This window comes from Aspergillus tanneri (genome assembly GCF_003426965.1).
Source record: "Aspergillus tanneri strain NIH1004 chromosome Unknown AapTan_3_pilon_pilon_pilon, whole genome shotgun sequence".
Taxonomy (NCBI): domain Eukaryota; kingdom Fungi; phylum Ascomycota; class Eurotiomycetes; order Eurotiales; family Aspergillaceae; genus Aspergillus; species Aspergillus tanneri.
Window position 1 is genome coordinate 1632416 of NW_022984630.1, and position 11785 is coordinate 1644200.

General features: G+C 50.1%; 4 protein-coding genes across 4 annotated transcripts; 2 read left to right on the forward strand and 2 right to left on the reverse strand.

The window, feature by feature from the left end:
* Positions 1-484: 484 nt before the first annotated feature.
* On the forward strand, positions 485-2714 carry chs3 (putative chitin synthase activator (Chs3); the record flags this gene model as incomplete). The annotated part of the gene is made up of 3 exons (XM_033569007.1): positions 485-2363; positions 2428-2637; positions 2686-2714. The coding sequence occupies 3 exons, from the start codon at positions 485-487 to the stop codon at positions 2712-2714; spliced, it is 2118 nt and encodes a 705-aa protein (XP_033427813.1).
* A 1841-nt stretch (positions 2715-4555) lies between these two features.
* On the reverse strand, positions 4556-6314 carry btgE (putative cell wall glucanase (Scw11); the record flags this gene model as incomplete). The annotated part of the gene is made up of 2 exons (XM_033569008.1): positions 4556-6087; positions 6146-6314. The coding sequence occupies 2 exons, from the start codon at positions 6312-6314 to the stop codon at positions 4556-4558; spliced, it is 1701 nt and encodes a 566-aa protein (XP_033427814.1).
* A 2490-nt stretch (positions 6315-8804) lies between these two features.
* On the forward strand, positions 8805-9176 carry ATNIH1004_004339 (uncharacterized protein; the record flags this gene model as incomplete). The annotated part of the gene is made up of 3 exons (XM_033569009.1): positions 8805-8882; positions 8953-9077; positions 9143-9176. 3 exons carry the CDS (start codon positions 8805-8807, stop codon positions 9174-9176), a joined length of 237 nt encoding a protein of 78 aa, XP_033427815.1.
* Positions 9177-9542: 366 nt separating this feature from the next.
* On the reverse strand, positions 9543-11240 carry coaT (acetyl-CoA hydrolase ACH1; the record flags this gene model as incomplete). Its single annotated transcript, XM_033569010.1, has 3 exons — positions 9543-9770; positions 9830-10795; positions 10857-11240. The coding sequence occupies 3 exons, from the start codon at positions 11238-11240 to the stop codon at positions 9543-9545; spliced, it is 1578 nt and encodes a 525-aa protein (XP_033427816.1).
* Positions 11241-11785: the final 545 nt, after the last annotated feature.

The following is an 11785-nucleotide window of genomic DNA, read 5'->3' on the forward strand; positions in this document are numbered from 1 at the left end:
TGTCGACTCGTCCACTTCTCCTCTCGCTTGCGCGACCCCATTTTCTGTCGCTTCTTGTCTTTTGACCTAGTCCCCTCGTTTGGCCTCTTATCTGGCTTCCCCTCCTGTCATTCCTGTCAAGAACGGTATGTAGGGCCCTCTATTTCGATCCCTACCATCAAGTCTTCTCGATTAATCCTAATCAGGTGGATCCGGGTTCTCTCCAGTTCTCCACGGCCCAAGACTCCTCCATAGTGCCTGTCTATCTAACATCCATCTCTTCGCCGCCAGAAAGATAGATATATGAGACTACTAAGCCGACATACCCGGCTCGTTCGAATCCTCTCCGTCTGTGATCTGTCCCACCCTCAATATTAACTTCCATGTCGCTTTCATAGACGGACGACGTCAACGCTTTATCCAACACCTTCCGCCCAGGTCCACAGTTGAAGCTGATCTAAGGAGTGTGACGTGTCAACCTACATTACTGTCGAGTTGAAACGAAATGGCTAGCCCCGTGGCAGCCGGATACCCTCAGCCTGTTGCTTCCCCTCCCCCTGTCTACCTTCGATCTTCCCCGCCGGCCTCCCCCACTCACCATCAGTCTACACCACGGTCGATGCCCAGGGGACCTTTGAATATGGGCATTGGGCGGAAATCCCCTCCAGCCTCGGTGCCATTGGCAGACAATGTCGTCAACAACCAGTATATCTCTACTCCTAGTGTTGACGTCAACGGGGACACAAAGCTGCCTCTGGTGTCCAACAAAACAGTTGACAATTTCCCCGACGATTATGAGGTCCCTCCACTACCCACCACGGCATTTTCCAAATTGACGATGGAAGAGGATTCACCACAAATAAATGTTCGGGGTCCACACGGCGATTTCCCTTCCCGCGGAGATTCTTATGGCGCCCCACCTCACTCAGAGTCGTTCGCGCATGGACACACGCCTGCCAGCAGTGGCTCCTGGTCATTGGTAGAGTCACAGGGGAGAGATGAGCCGAACAAATCAAGCAGATCCCCGTCGGATCAGGAAGCCCCAAGTGGTAGTCAGGAGTGCTCCTCCCGGGGTAGCTTGGACAGCATGTCCCAGGTACCGGAAGGTTATGTAGAGCAGGAGCCGGAGCCTCTACACTACCACCATCGCCCTTACCAGCCCTCCAAAACGGGTGGATCTACTGAGAATTTTATTGGCCCAAATGGGCACCTAAGTGCTGGACGATCTAGACCACCAAGGCCGCGCTCAGCGTACTCATTTGCATCCGATCTAGGAGGCGAAGGACGCAATGGGTCTCCCCAGGCATCTCCATACCTTCGCGCACATTCGTCGTCCAGGAATTCGACAGCATCCCCCGATGTTCGACCCCTATCATTCGTTGATCTTCTGAATACCCCCTATCCGCAGCCTGGCCCTGCACCGGCACAGTTCGGTAACTCCCACCTCCAGTCGTCCGTTGGCAATAATGCGTCCTTGCTTAGCCACAAGCAAACATTTGATATGTACCTAGCCAACGTGAAAAAGACCGATGATCCAGCCATCCAATATGAGTTTGCAATTTTCATGGTCAATGCAATGCTAGAGATGCCCACCCAGGACCTTGACGAGGCAGCCGCGGCGTATGGCCGGAAGGGATCTGAAATCACTCGAGCGAGCCTGCTGCGAGAAGCCAAGTCGATCCTTCAGCGCCTGTCCGACCGCAGCTATCCTTTTGCACAATACTACTTGGCAGACGGATATGCGTCGGGGCTATTCAGTAAAGGCAAAGAGGACCATGATCGGGCATTTACCCTGTTTGTCGCAGCAAGCAAACACGGCCATGTAGAAGCGTGCTACCGAACAGCGCTCTGCTACGAGTTCGGATGGGGCACTCGAGTCGAGGCGGCAAGAGCCCAGCAGTTCTATCGCCAGGCGGCGTCTAAGAACCATCCGGGGGCCATGTTGCGCATGGCCAAAGCTTGTCTGGCAGGAGATTTGGGCCTGGGGAAGCGCTACCGGGAGGGAGTGAAGTGGTTGAAGCGGGCGACAGAATCCTCCGATGCGCAGTATAACTCGGCCCCTTACGAACTCGGGCTGCTACACGAGTCGGGATATGGCGACGATGTCTTCGCGGATCCTGCTTATGCCGCCCAACTTTTCACCAAATCGGCAGATCTAGGCCACGTGGAGGCAAGCTATCGCTTAGGGGACGCTTACGAGCATGGGAAACTGGAATGCCCTCGCGATCCGGCCTTGAGCATACATTTCTACACGGGAGCTGCACAGGGGGGCCATCCCCTTGCGATGATGGCGCTGTGTGCGTGGTATCTGGTGGGGGCAGAGCCTGTTCTGGAGAAAGACGAAAATGAGGCGTATGAATGGGCCAAGCGTGCCGCCGATCTGGGTAAGGCTGCCTGTCATGTTTGAGGTGACTTTGCGGAACAGTACACTGACTTTAGCATGTGCAGGGCTGAGCAAAGCTCAATATGCTGTTGGATATTTTACGGAAATGGGCATTGGTTGCCGGCGTGACCCACTGGAAGCCAACGTTTATTACGTGAAGGCGGCGGAGCAAGGGGATACTCGTGCGACGCATCGAATTGCGGCGATTCGAGCAGCGGCAGAGGGGGTGGATCCAGCGCAGGCCGCTGCCAGTAACGGACAGAGGAATAAGAAGGGTGAGTTAGTCGTGCATTTTCAGCGGAGAGAGGCTAACGACGAGGCAGATGGCAAGAAGCGATTTGGCCTATTTTAGGCAGTTAACTGTACAGCGTAGGCAGAGAGAATTTTGTGACCAGCCTTTTTTTTTTTTTTTTTTTGTGGCGGTTTATTTAGCGACCATCTCAAGAGTTTAATGCATAATACATACTGACCCGTATATAGCCCCAATTGGATTTATCATTCATCGTGTATAGCCAACGGTTCTAGGAGACGAGATCAAGAATGCGACTTGACTGAATCGAGCGTAGCCGGTGAGGTTGTCAGGTTAAAGATAAGAATTACACCACATGCCAAGCTCATATCAACAAATACCTGCATCCATAGACCACCATCTGAGACCTGCTTCTATCCCTTACTCGTCCAGCTCCAGCATCGCATCTCCATTGCCAAGACGGTAATTATTGCCTCCAACCCTGCAGATCGTCGATATGATGGGCGGGCCCTAGTTCCATTGAGCACCAATGATGAACTCTCTCTTGGTTGATCTGTTGATTGTTGTTTCGGATTATGGTGGTGTTTTGTTGTCCTGCTTCCAAAAATATTTCGGCCGTGTTCTGCTTTCACTTGTTCTCCGTAATTTGTACCTACTTAATTCACTGTGTGCCTTGCTGTGTCCCTGGATACAGTTACTGGATATTAATAACTGGGTAGGTTGGTTTCATATAAAGTCGATCCCTGGATTCCATACCTCCTTTCTCTTCCTATTCTACGGAGTGCTCCTCCCTATTTTGTTTTATTTCCTTCTTTCCACGTTCGGATAGTCAACCCGTGCTGTACACGTGAGTTTTATCTTTTTCTATTTACCTCAGGCCTATTCAATCCAGCCCAGTTCTCTTCGTCTCAGATACAAATATCGATTAAGGACATCATACTGATCAGTACCATCATCAGATTCACTCAAGAAGCCCCGAACCCCAACAGAAAGAGCCAAAAAAGAACTAAAAGAGAGAAATAATGCGTCTTCTCACTCTCCTTCCTCCCCTCCTCGCTACTCTCGTCGTCGCCCGTCCGGCGGAGAATTTCAACCCGATCGTACGACACTCGGTGGTATTTGAACGGGGTCAGAATATTGATTGTATTGGGGTGAGTAATATTTATCGTCTATCTATCATCCATTCATCTATTCATTCATGTTTCTTCCATCTATCTATCCTTACCCAGTCTCAATAGATAATATGATAACTAATAAAGTAGAAATTCGACCATTTCAACAAATGCACAAATGCATCCCACACGCCCTTTTCCTGCTGTGAGCCGTTGACCTGCGGGAATGATGCTGTATATTTCCCCCACTCTATCTATCTTTCTGGTTTTGAATCTGTGCTATGGGATATATACTGACTCTTCTAGATGTGTCATTGAATGTATCCTGTCAAGTCTTGTATTTACTGGAGTAATCCGCTGATAATGAGTCTGAAAGATTGCTTCTATGTACGGAGTAGTTCTGATATTATTCTACGTCGTATTAATAGATATGTAAGGGTAGATACATTAATCTTTATCTTGATAGTTTGGTCTAGTGGCTTGACTACTGTGACTAGGTAATCTTGACGATGGGATAAGCATTACCAGCTAACTAGTAGCAACTAGCAAGTGCGCTAGCTATATAAGCTAGTACAAAAGAACTAATATACACTCAAGACTCGGAGCATGGACAAGACAATCATAACATACATATACTATTGACAAATAGAGACCCACATCAAAAATTGATATCTACTACATGGAATTCATGTATACGAAGAGAAAGAAACTGTCGTTCAAGATCCCAAGACGGCAGTACCGAAAATGAACATAGAAAAAAAAACATATATCAACTCCAAGCCTTTCTGAACAAATTCTTTGACCCGAAACTATAAACATCTCGACCGTCGCTTAGAACTGGTCGATGCAGCCCCAGTAGCGCTCGACATCGAACTCGCCGGCATCCTTCCACAGATCGTTGGAGTAGGAGAAGAAGACCGAGAAGGAGCCGACTTCCTCAACCAGGGACCGGATGGCAGCCGACTGCTCCGAAGCGCCGGGGACGGCGAGACCATTGGCCACACCTCCGTTGGGCCAGCCGGTCTCTAGGTTGACAACCTCCTTGCCGTTGCAAATGCCCTCGAGGATCTTTACCTGGGACTTAGCGAACTTACCAGCATCTTTGGGGCTGACCTCGGCGTTGAAGAAGGGGTGAATGTTGGCACCGATCTTGTCGACGGCACCGCACAGAGCAGAGCCATTCTGCTCCCAGACGTTAATGGGCTCGGTGGTGGTGACAGCACCAGAGTAACCGGCACTTTGGAACTTGCCCTTGGCGGCGCTGATGAATCCAGCCAACTCGGAAGCGGAGCAGTAGCCGTTCTGGATGGCCTCGTTACCAACCACGATCAGAGAGACCAATTCCCACTGGGCCCACTTGGTAATGGCGGTGACCTGCTCCTGGGCGCCCGAGATACCGGTGTTGGAGATGAACACGCCAATGATCATGAGCAGACCGTTCTTGCGAGCTGCCTCACCGATGAACTCGAGACTGTTGCAGTCGGTGGAGTAGACACGAACGTGGGTGAAGCCCTTCTGCTTAATGACGGCAACATCCGAGGAAACCTCCGACTTGGACTTGCACTGACCACCGTTGGTGTAAGGAGAGTAGGTCATACCCATCTGTTTGCCACTGGCACCGGTGGGGACAGGAGTCTTGGGCTTGGAGCTGGAGCTAGTGGAGGGGGCGGCAGTAGGGGTGACGGGGACCTCGGTGGAAGAGGGCGGCACCGGAGTCGAAGTGGGTTCGTTGGAGCCGGTGAAGGGGCAGACGTATGAAATGTCCGTGCGGGTCACGGTCACGGTCTGCTCATCCTGAGTGTAGGTGCCCGGGGTAAAAGTGGCGGGGGTGGGATAGACCACAACGGTGCTGGAGGGCACATAAGTGGTGGTGGGAGCGATGGTGTAGGTGCCGGCGCTGGGGCAGACGTAGGTGGTGGTTCTAAGGACGCTGGTCACGGTCGAACCGCTGGGCTCGACAGTGGCATACGGGCAGGTAACTGTGGTGGCGGTCTTGACGATGGTAGTCACACCACCGAAGGTCTGAGAGCCGCTGGGGAGTTCGGTGGTGGTGGCTCCGCACACTGTAGTGGTGTCATAGACGGTAATGGTTGTGGCGGGGATGGTAAAGACGCCAGTCGAGGAGAAACTGGTCACACCGGGGGTGGGCAGGGTGACCTGCGGAGTAGATGAGGTGGTGGGCTGCTCAGACTTAGCAGGGGTGCTGGTGGGCCCGACGGCAGGAGTGACGACGACCGTCTTGGTGGTGTAGCTGGTCGAGTGCAGAGTGGTGATGACACTGGAAGTGGAAGTCTGGCTCTCGCTAGCCGGGGGAGCAACGGGAGGCGGGTTGGGAGTGGAAGTTGGCTGGGCGATGGGCACCACTGGCAGAACGGTCAGCTTCATCGAACTCAGTGCTGGATGTTTACACAATTGACTCACAAGTTGGGGGTCCGTATAAAGTGACAACCTCGGTGGTGCACCCGCACTGCTCAGGCTGAGGCTCAGGCTGGCGGCGATGGTGCAATGCGTCATGGCGACGCATGTGAGCGATATCCGCCATAGCCGTACCGGCAAGGGCGGCCGCGGTGGCCAGAATTGCAGCTTTCATGATGAACAGTACAAGGGCGTCGATCAAACTCAAAGATATTAAAGAATGCCCGCTGAAAGAGTGAAGCGGTGGTCAAACAACAGAGGGATTGAAAGGAAGGACGTGGAGAAGAACAGGCAGGCAAGCCTCTTTTTGATATTGTCTGACGGGGATAGGGAGAAAGAAAGAAGGAAGGAAAGACTGAACAGAACGCTGGAGGAAAAAAGAGGGAAAAGCAGCGAAGAAGAGGGAAGTGAGCGGCGAGGAGAAGGGGGGGAGCGAAAGGCAAAAACCCACCGTTGCTGGATCGTGGCAGCAGCAGACCCCAATCAGGATCAGGGGTGCATTTTCAGTTGGACTAGTCATCGCCGCTAGTCAGGGACGGCGCAGGCACCATTGGTGGAGACCGGGGGACAGCCGGTGATGCTGGCCCAGTGGTTGTCCACACGGCTCGGATAGAGGGTGGGGGCGTGTTGTTCTGGCGGTCTTTGTCGTGTCAAGCCCAGCTGGTCCTTACTTCTGTTTCTTTGGAGGGAGGATGGTGAGTCCCTGGGACCGGATTATGACCAGTCACTAGTGCCAACATATTCTGCCTAGCAACAGACAAAGTTTGCTATGGTGTACTTAAACAGGTAATCAGTAAGTTTCTACTATTTGGGTACAAGTGCGGAGTAGTATCAGGTAGGTAGTCACCTGTATTAAGGACCACGGTTGAGATCACCCGTTATACATCTTGGACAGGGGCCTGAATGACCTATCCTAAGGCTTGAAGAACAGAATCGCCAGATTAACTTGCGATGAATAGCTCATCTCCCCTGCAGAACGACCAGATAGATACTAGGCACTGAACGAACGGTCTGTCAGGGGAAACAAAAGACGGTCAGGAACGAAGTCCCTGTGATTCCCCGTTTATGCAGCTAGGTGGGGCTTTGACTTTTGACCTTTTGGGCAGTTATAGGGTCGATCTCGGCGGCAACAGACGCCGATTGGCCACCACTCTGAGCTTTAATTTCCGAGAGCCACATCAGACTTTTTGTTGTTCTTAGTTCTAGTATCTGGACTATTTTGAGCCGACTAGCTCTCAAGAGGCGAAATAGCCTTTACTCTGTAAAATAAGGAGAAACGGCATTGACCACGAGACTGTCGTTCTTACCATCGGTACTTAATTGTCACCGGCCTGTATACTCAATATTGGCAATAATGCATCCACCGATCATCTCCACAAGCCGATCCATATTCCTTCCTATTCCATTCTCAGTTGGTTCTCTTCGTATGAGTATGGGATCTTGATCCTGAGTTGGGTCTGCAGTGGAACTTTTACTAGCTTCAGCCACTCCACTTTGCTGTCTTGAGTTCGCACCCTGCCCCTATTCGGATTCCCTCTGTCATTCAGAGTAGATTATACAAGGCATGGTTGTCATAACTGCCTGGCATTTATCAGGCTGCAGATGTCTCACTGATATACTTAAGTACTGGTACAGATGGAGTTCTCGGTCCGATCTCAATGATCAGCGGCGCGACCGATTCTGTCCACTGCAGCCCCTGAGGCTTCGCTAGTTATTTTTGTCTTATTCTAGACTCCTGGAGTACTCTGTAGACCTTGTGTCTTGCAGTACTTGCGCAATAGTATCCAATTTGCCTCGATTCTTTACATTGATATTTATAGTATTTCCATAGTTATAGCAGATTTATCTTCCACCTGTGAGAAAAAGTTAGAAAACGAATTCACAAGTCGGATAATAACCAATCCATAGTAACCTAAGACAATCCGGATTACTAATCAACCTCGGATCCACGATAGTTATGGAGCTGATGGAGTTGATGGAGTTGATGGATGCACCTGTTCCACATAGACAAACAGACAAACACCATAATCTATAGAACATTGTACATATATCACTGTAAATCAGATTCCATCCTCATTCTTATACACGCGCAAATATATATAGCATACTTGTATACGCAGATATCTTCTCCACCGATGGCACAATAACACGATGACATCACAAGCAGAGATCATGCCACGCAGCAGACCATATACCACGCCACCACACAACGAATGCATGGTATGGTGTGGTCAACCATATTGTGTGGTAAATCTTTTCCTCGCAATATTTTTCCGACCCGTTGGATATACTGTGTTTCTGATTGGATGTATTCATTATCGTTGGCCAGTGCGCCTACACCTCGCCATGGTTCCCATACGGAATACATGAGATTGAATCGTGTGAGAAAGGTAGAGAAAGGGAATGAAGGTGAGGTGATTCGGATCTGAAGATGCCTTTTCTTCTTTTACAGGGTTCTATGTATATCTATAAATATAATATATAAATGGTGATGGTTACGTCTACTATTGACATCTATCTCTCAATATACACTCGAGTACAGTGCTTGAGACTGTGATTGATACAAATATTCACTACCTTACATCATATCCCATACCCATATCCATATCCCTATCCCTATCCCTATACAAACCCAGAAGAGATAAAAAAAGAAAGAGAAGTAAAAATGACCAACCAATCCCAATCCCGACTTCAAAACGACTACGGCGCCGATTTATGGGTGAAAAGAGCCACTCCCCAAAGGGTACTTCCTTCTCAATCATTCCTTCACTACAATGTACCAGATAGATAAATACTAACATGATATACTATAGCACCCCACAGCCGGACGTGGCCTCTTCGCCGGTCTCCAAGACGTCAAGCATTATAATGTGGATCACGGATGGGCGAAACGCACCAACGAAGATTCACAGGGGATTTTCGGGTTCTTATTTGGTCGGTGAGTCTATATATCTATTTCTTACAGGTATAAAGTAAGAGATTGGATATGGCTGACTGAGATAGAATATTCGGGAGTTATAAGCCTCCAACGGCGTGAGTGATATATAAAATGGTTATGATTCTGACGTTTTTGATTGTTGTTTGTTAGCCTGTTTATAATATCCTTTTCTGATTTACTGGTATTATTTTTGAATTTTCAATATACAGAGTATATTCATTGATAAGAGTATGATGTTGTAACATACCTGGAATGGATCCACGATCGTTCAGGACCATGTGGACCCATCGTACACGCTGCAAAGTATATATGCTCCATTTACAGTTATAATTGCATTAGGCTCCGTAAGATCTATAAAACAAATACTCCGATCCAACCCAACCATTCCAACCGCCGGCCTTCAAGGCATGTGCATAAATCTATAGTTTGACTCCTTTATGTTCTTCTTTTCTTTCTTTATGTCTATTACTCCCATCCACTGATCTTCATAGTTCCCTTCTCTGCCAGGTTCTGATGCATCTTAAAGGCCTGGAAGAGCAGATGGGGCTCATGTCCCATACCCTTCTTTAGACATTCATATTCCGCTCGGTCGAGGTAATCAGTCAGGATGGGCTTGTACTCGGGGTGCGAGCACTTGTCGATGATCTTGCGAGCACGCTCGCGAGGAGAGAGACCCCGGACGTCAGCGAGACCCTATCTAGTTAGTACGCCGAACTAAAGAAAAGTAATGAGCAAGGATAGGTGAAGTTTACCTGTTCGGTGACTACCACGTCGAGGTCGTGCTCCGTCTGATCAATGTGAGTACAGAACGGCACAATGCAGCTGACTCCTGTCGGATCGACCTTGCTGGGCCGAGTGCTGGGCGTGTGCATGATACTGTACTTCGCGCTGCGCAGGAAATCAGCCGAGCCACCCAGGCCATTCAGCATGCGCGATCCCATCACACAGGTGCTGTTAGCGTGCGCGTAGATGTCCACTTCCACGGGGGTGTTCATGCCAATGACACCCAGTCGACGGATGATCTCCGGCGAATTGGACACCTGCTGGGACCGCAGGAGTAGCTTTCCAGCGTAGCGCTCCCAGTTATCATAGAACCGCTTAAATCCGTCAGGAGAGAAACGGATCGAGGTTGCCGTGGCGAAGTCGAGGTTCCCGCTGTCAAAAAGGTCCAGGAACGAGTCCTGCAGCACCTCAGTCCATACTTTCAGGTTGGTGAAATCAGCACCGCCCTTGCTCAGTCCGCCGATGACGGCATTGGCAATGTTACCAATACCAGACTGGATCGGGAGCAGGTTCTTCGGCAGGCGGCCCATGTTGACCTCATGCTTCAGGAACTCTATCAGGTGGGTGGCTATGGCCTGCGAGCTCGCATCCTCGGGCGCATTGGGCTGCGTTTGGTCCGGGTAGTCGGATTCCACGATGGCCACCACCTTCTCCGGGTCCACGGGGATATGGGGGGTGCCGATGCGATCCTCCGGCGCGAGGATCAGATACGGTTTGCGTCGCGGAGGAAGCTCCGACATGGTGATATCGTGCAGGCCTTCGAACGACGGACTAGCCGTGTTGACTTCGATGATTACCTTATCCGCCATCTGGACAAGCTCCGGCGACGCACCAACAGAGGCACCGGGGATGATGCCCCCATCCTCAGTGATGGCGGATGCCTCGATCACCGCCACATCCAGTTTATTGTTCGGTTTATCCATGGTGTAGTAGCCCTACCGAACACCACATGGTTAGCCTCTACAGCATCAACATCAAAAAGTTTTGGTCTCTCACATAGACAAGATCAGACGGGAACATGCTCAGATGCTTGTCAAAGAACTTGATCTGACCACTATTGATACCCTTGGCGATCTCCTTGCCCACCTGGTGCGGGCTTCGTCGCTCGATCATATTCAATCTCGCCCAGCGGTTCTCCGTTTCTGCCCCCGACGAAGCTCCAACAAACAGGGTATATTTCAGCTTCCCTTCAAGGCGGTTCTTCTCAACATGATCAGCCAGCGCTGTGGGAACCTTCTTGGGGTATCCAACTCCCGTGAATCCGGACCAGCCGATATACGAGCCATGGGGGAAGTAGTCGATAAGGTCTTCAGCTTTGGCTAGTTTTTTGAGGTACGAGGGCCGTCGTACACGGCTTTTTAGAAGGGCAGAAGCAGCCATTGTGAAAGGAACGGGTAGATAGAAACACAAAAGGAGAGAAGAGGAGAGGAGAGAGTATGGGGAAGAAGAGAGAAAAAATAGTGCGGATGGGATTCTCCGCGATAGAAATAGACTGGAACCCCCGCCACGGCCGTGGAAAGACCAACAGGAAGATTCGGGAGAAGGGAACAATAGCCGGACGAGCTAGTAGGTAATAATATCTGTATTGGCTATCTCTCCATGGTTGAGTCTGAAACTGCTATGGATCTACTCCGCACTGCCATTCTATCTCTTGGAGCAACATGGGATGTATGGATATCTATACCTACATACAACTGATACAAGGTTGAATTGAATTGCCCCTGACTCCAGATGAATTGACCTTTAATCCCTCAGGGTTTATTTGCACAATTCCCCTCGACAGAGTGGCAGATATGAAGAAAAAATCTCCCAAAAAAAGAGAGCTGTCTTGATGGGGCTAGACTCTCTCCACTTGACGTCACATCGGCGATTCTTCGGTCTTTGTTTTTTGCCTTTCAGTCTCGACGACATAGATTAGGACCAGT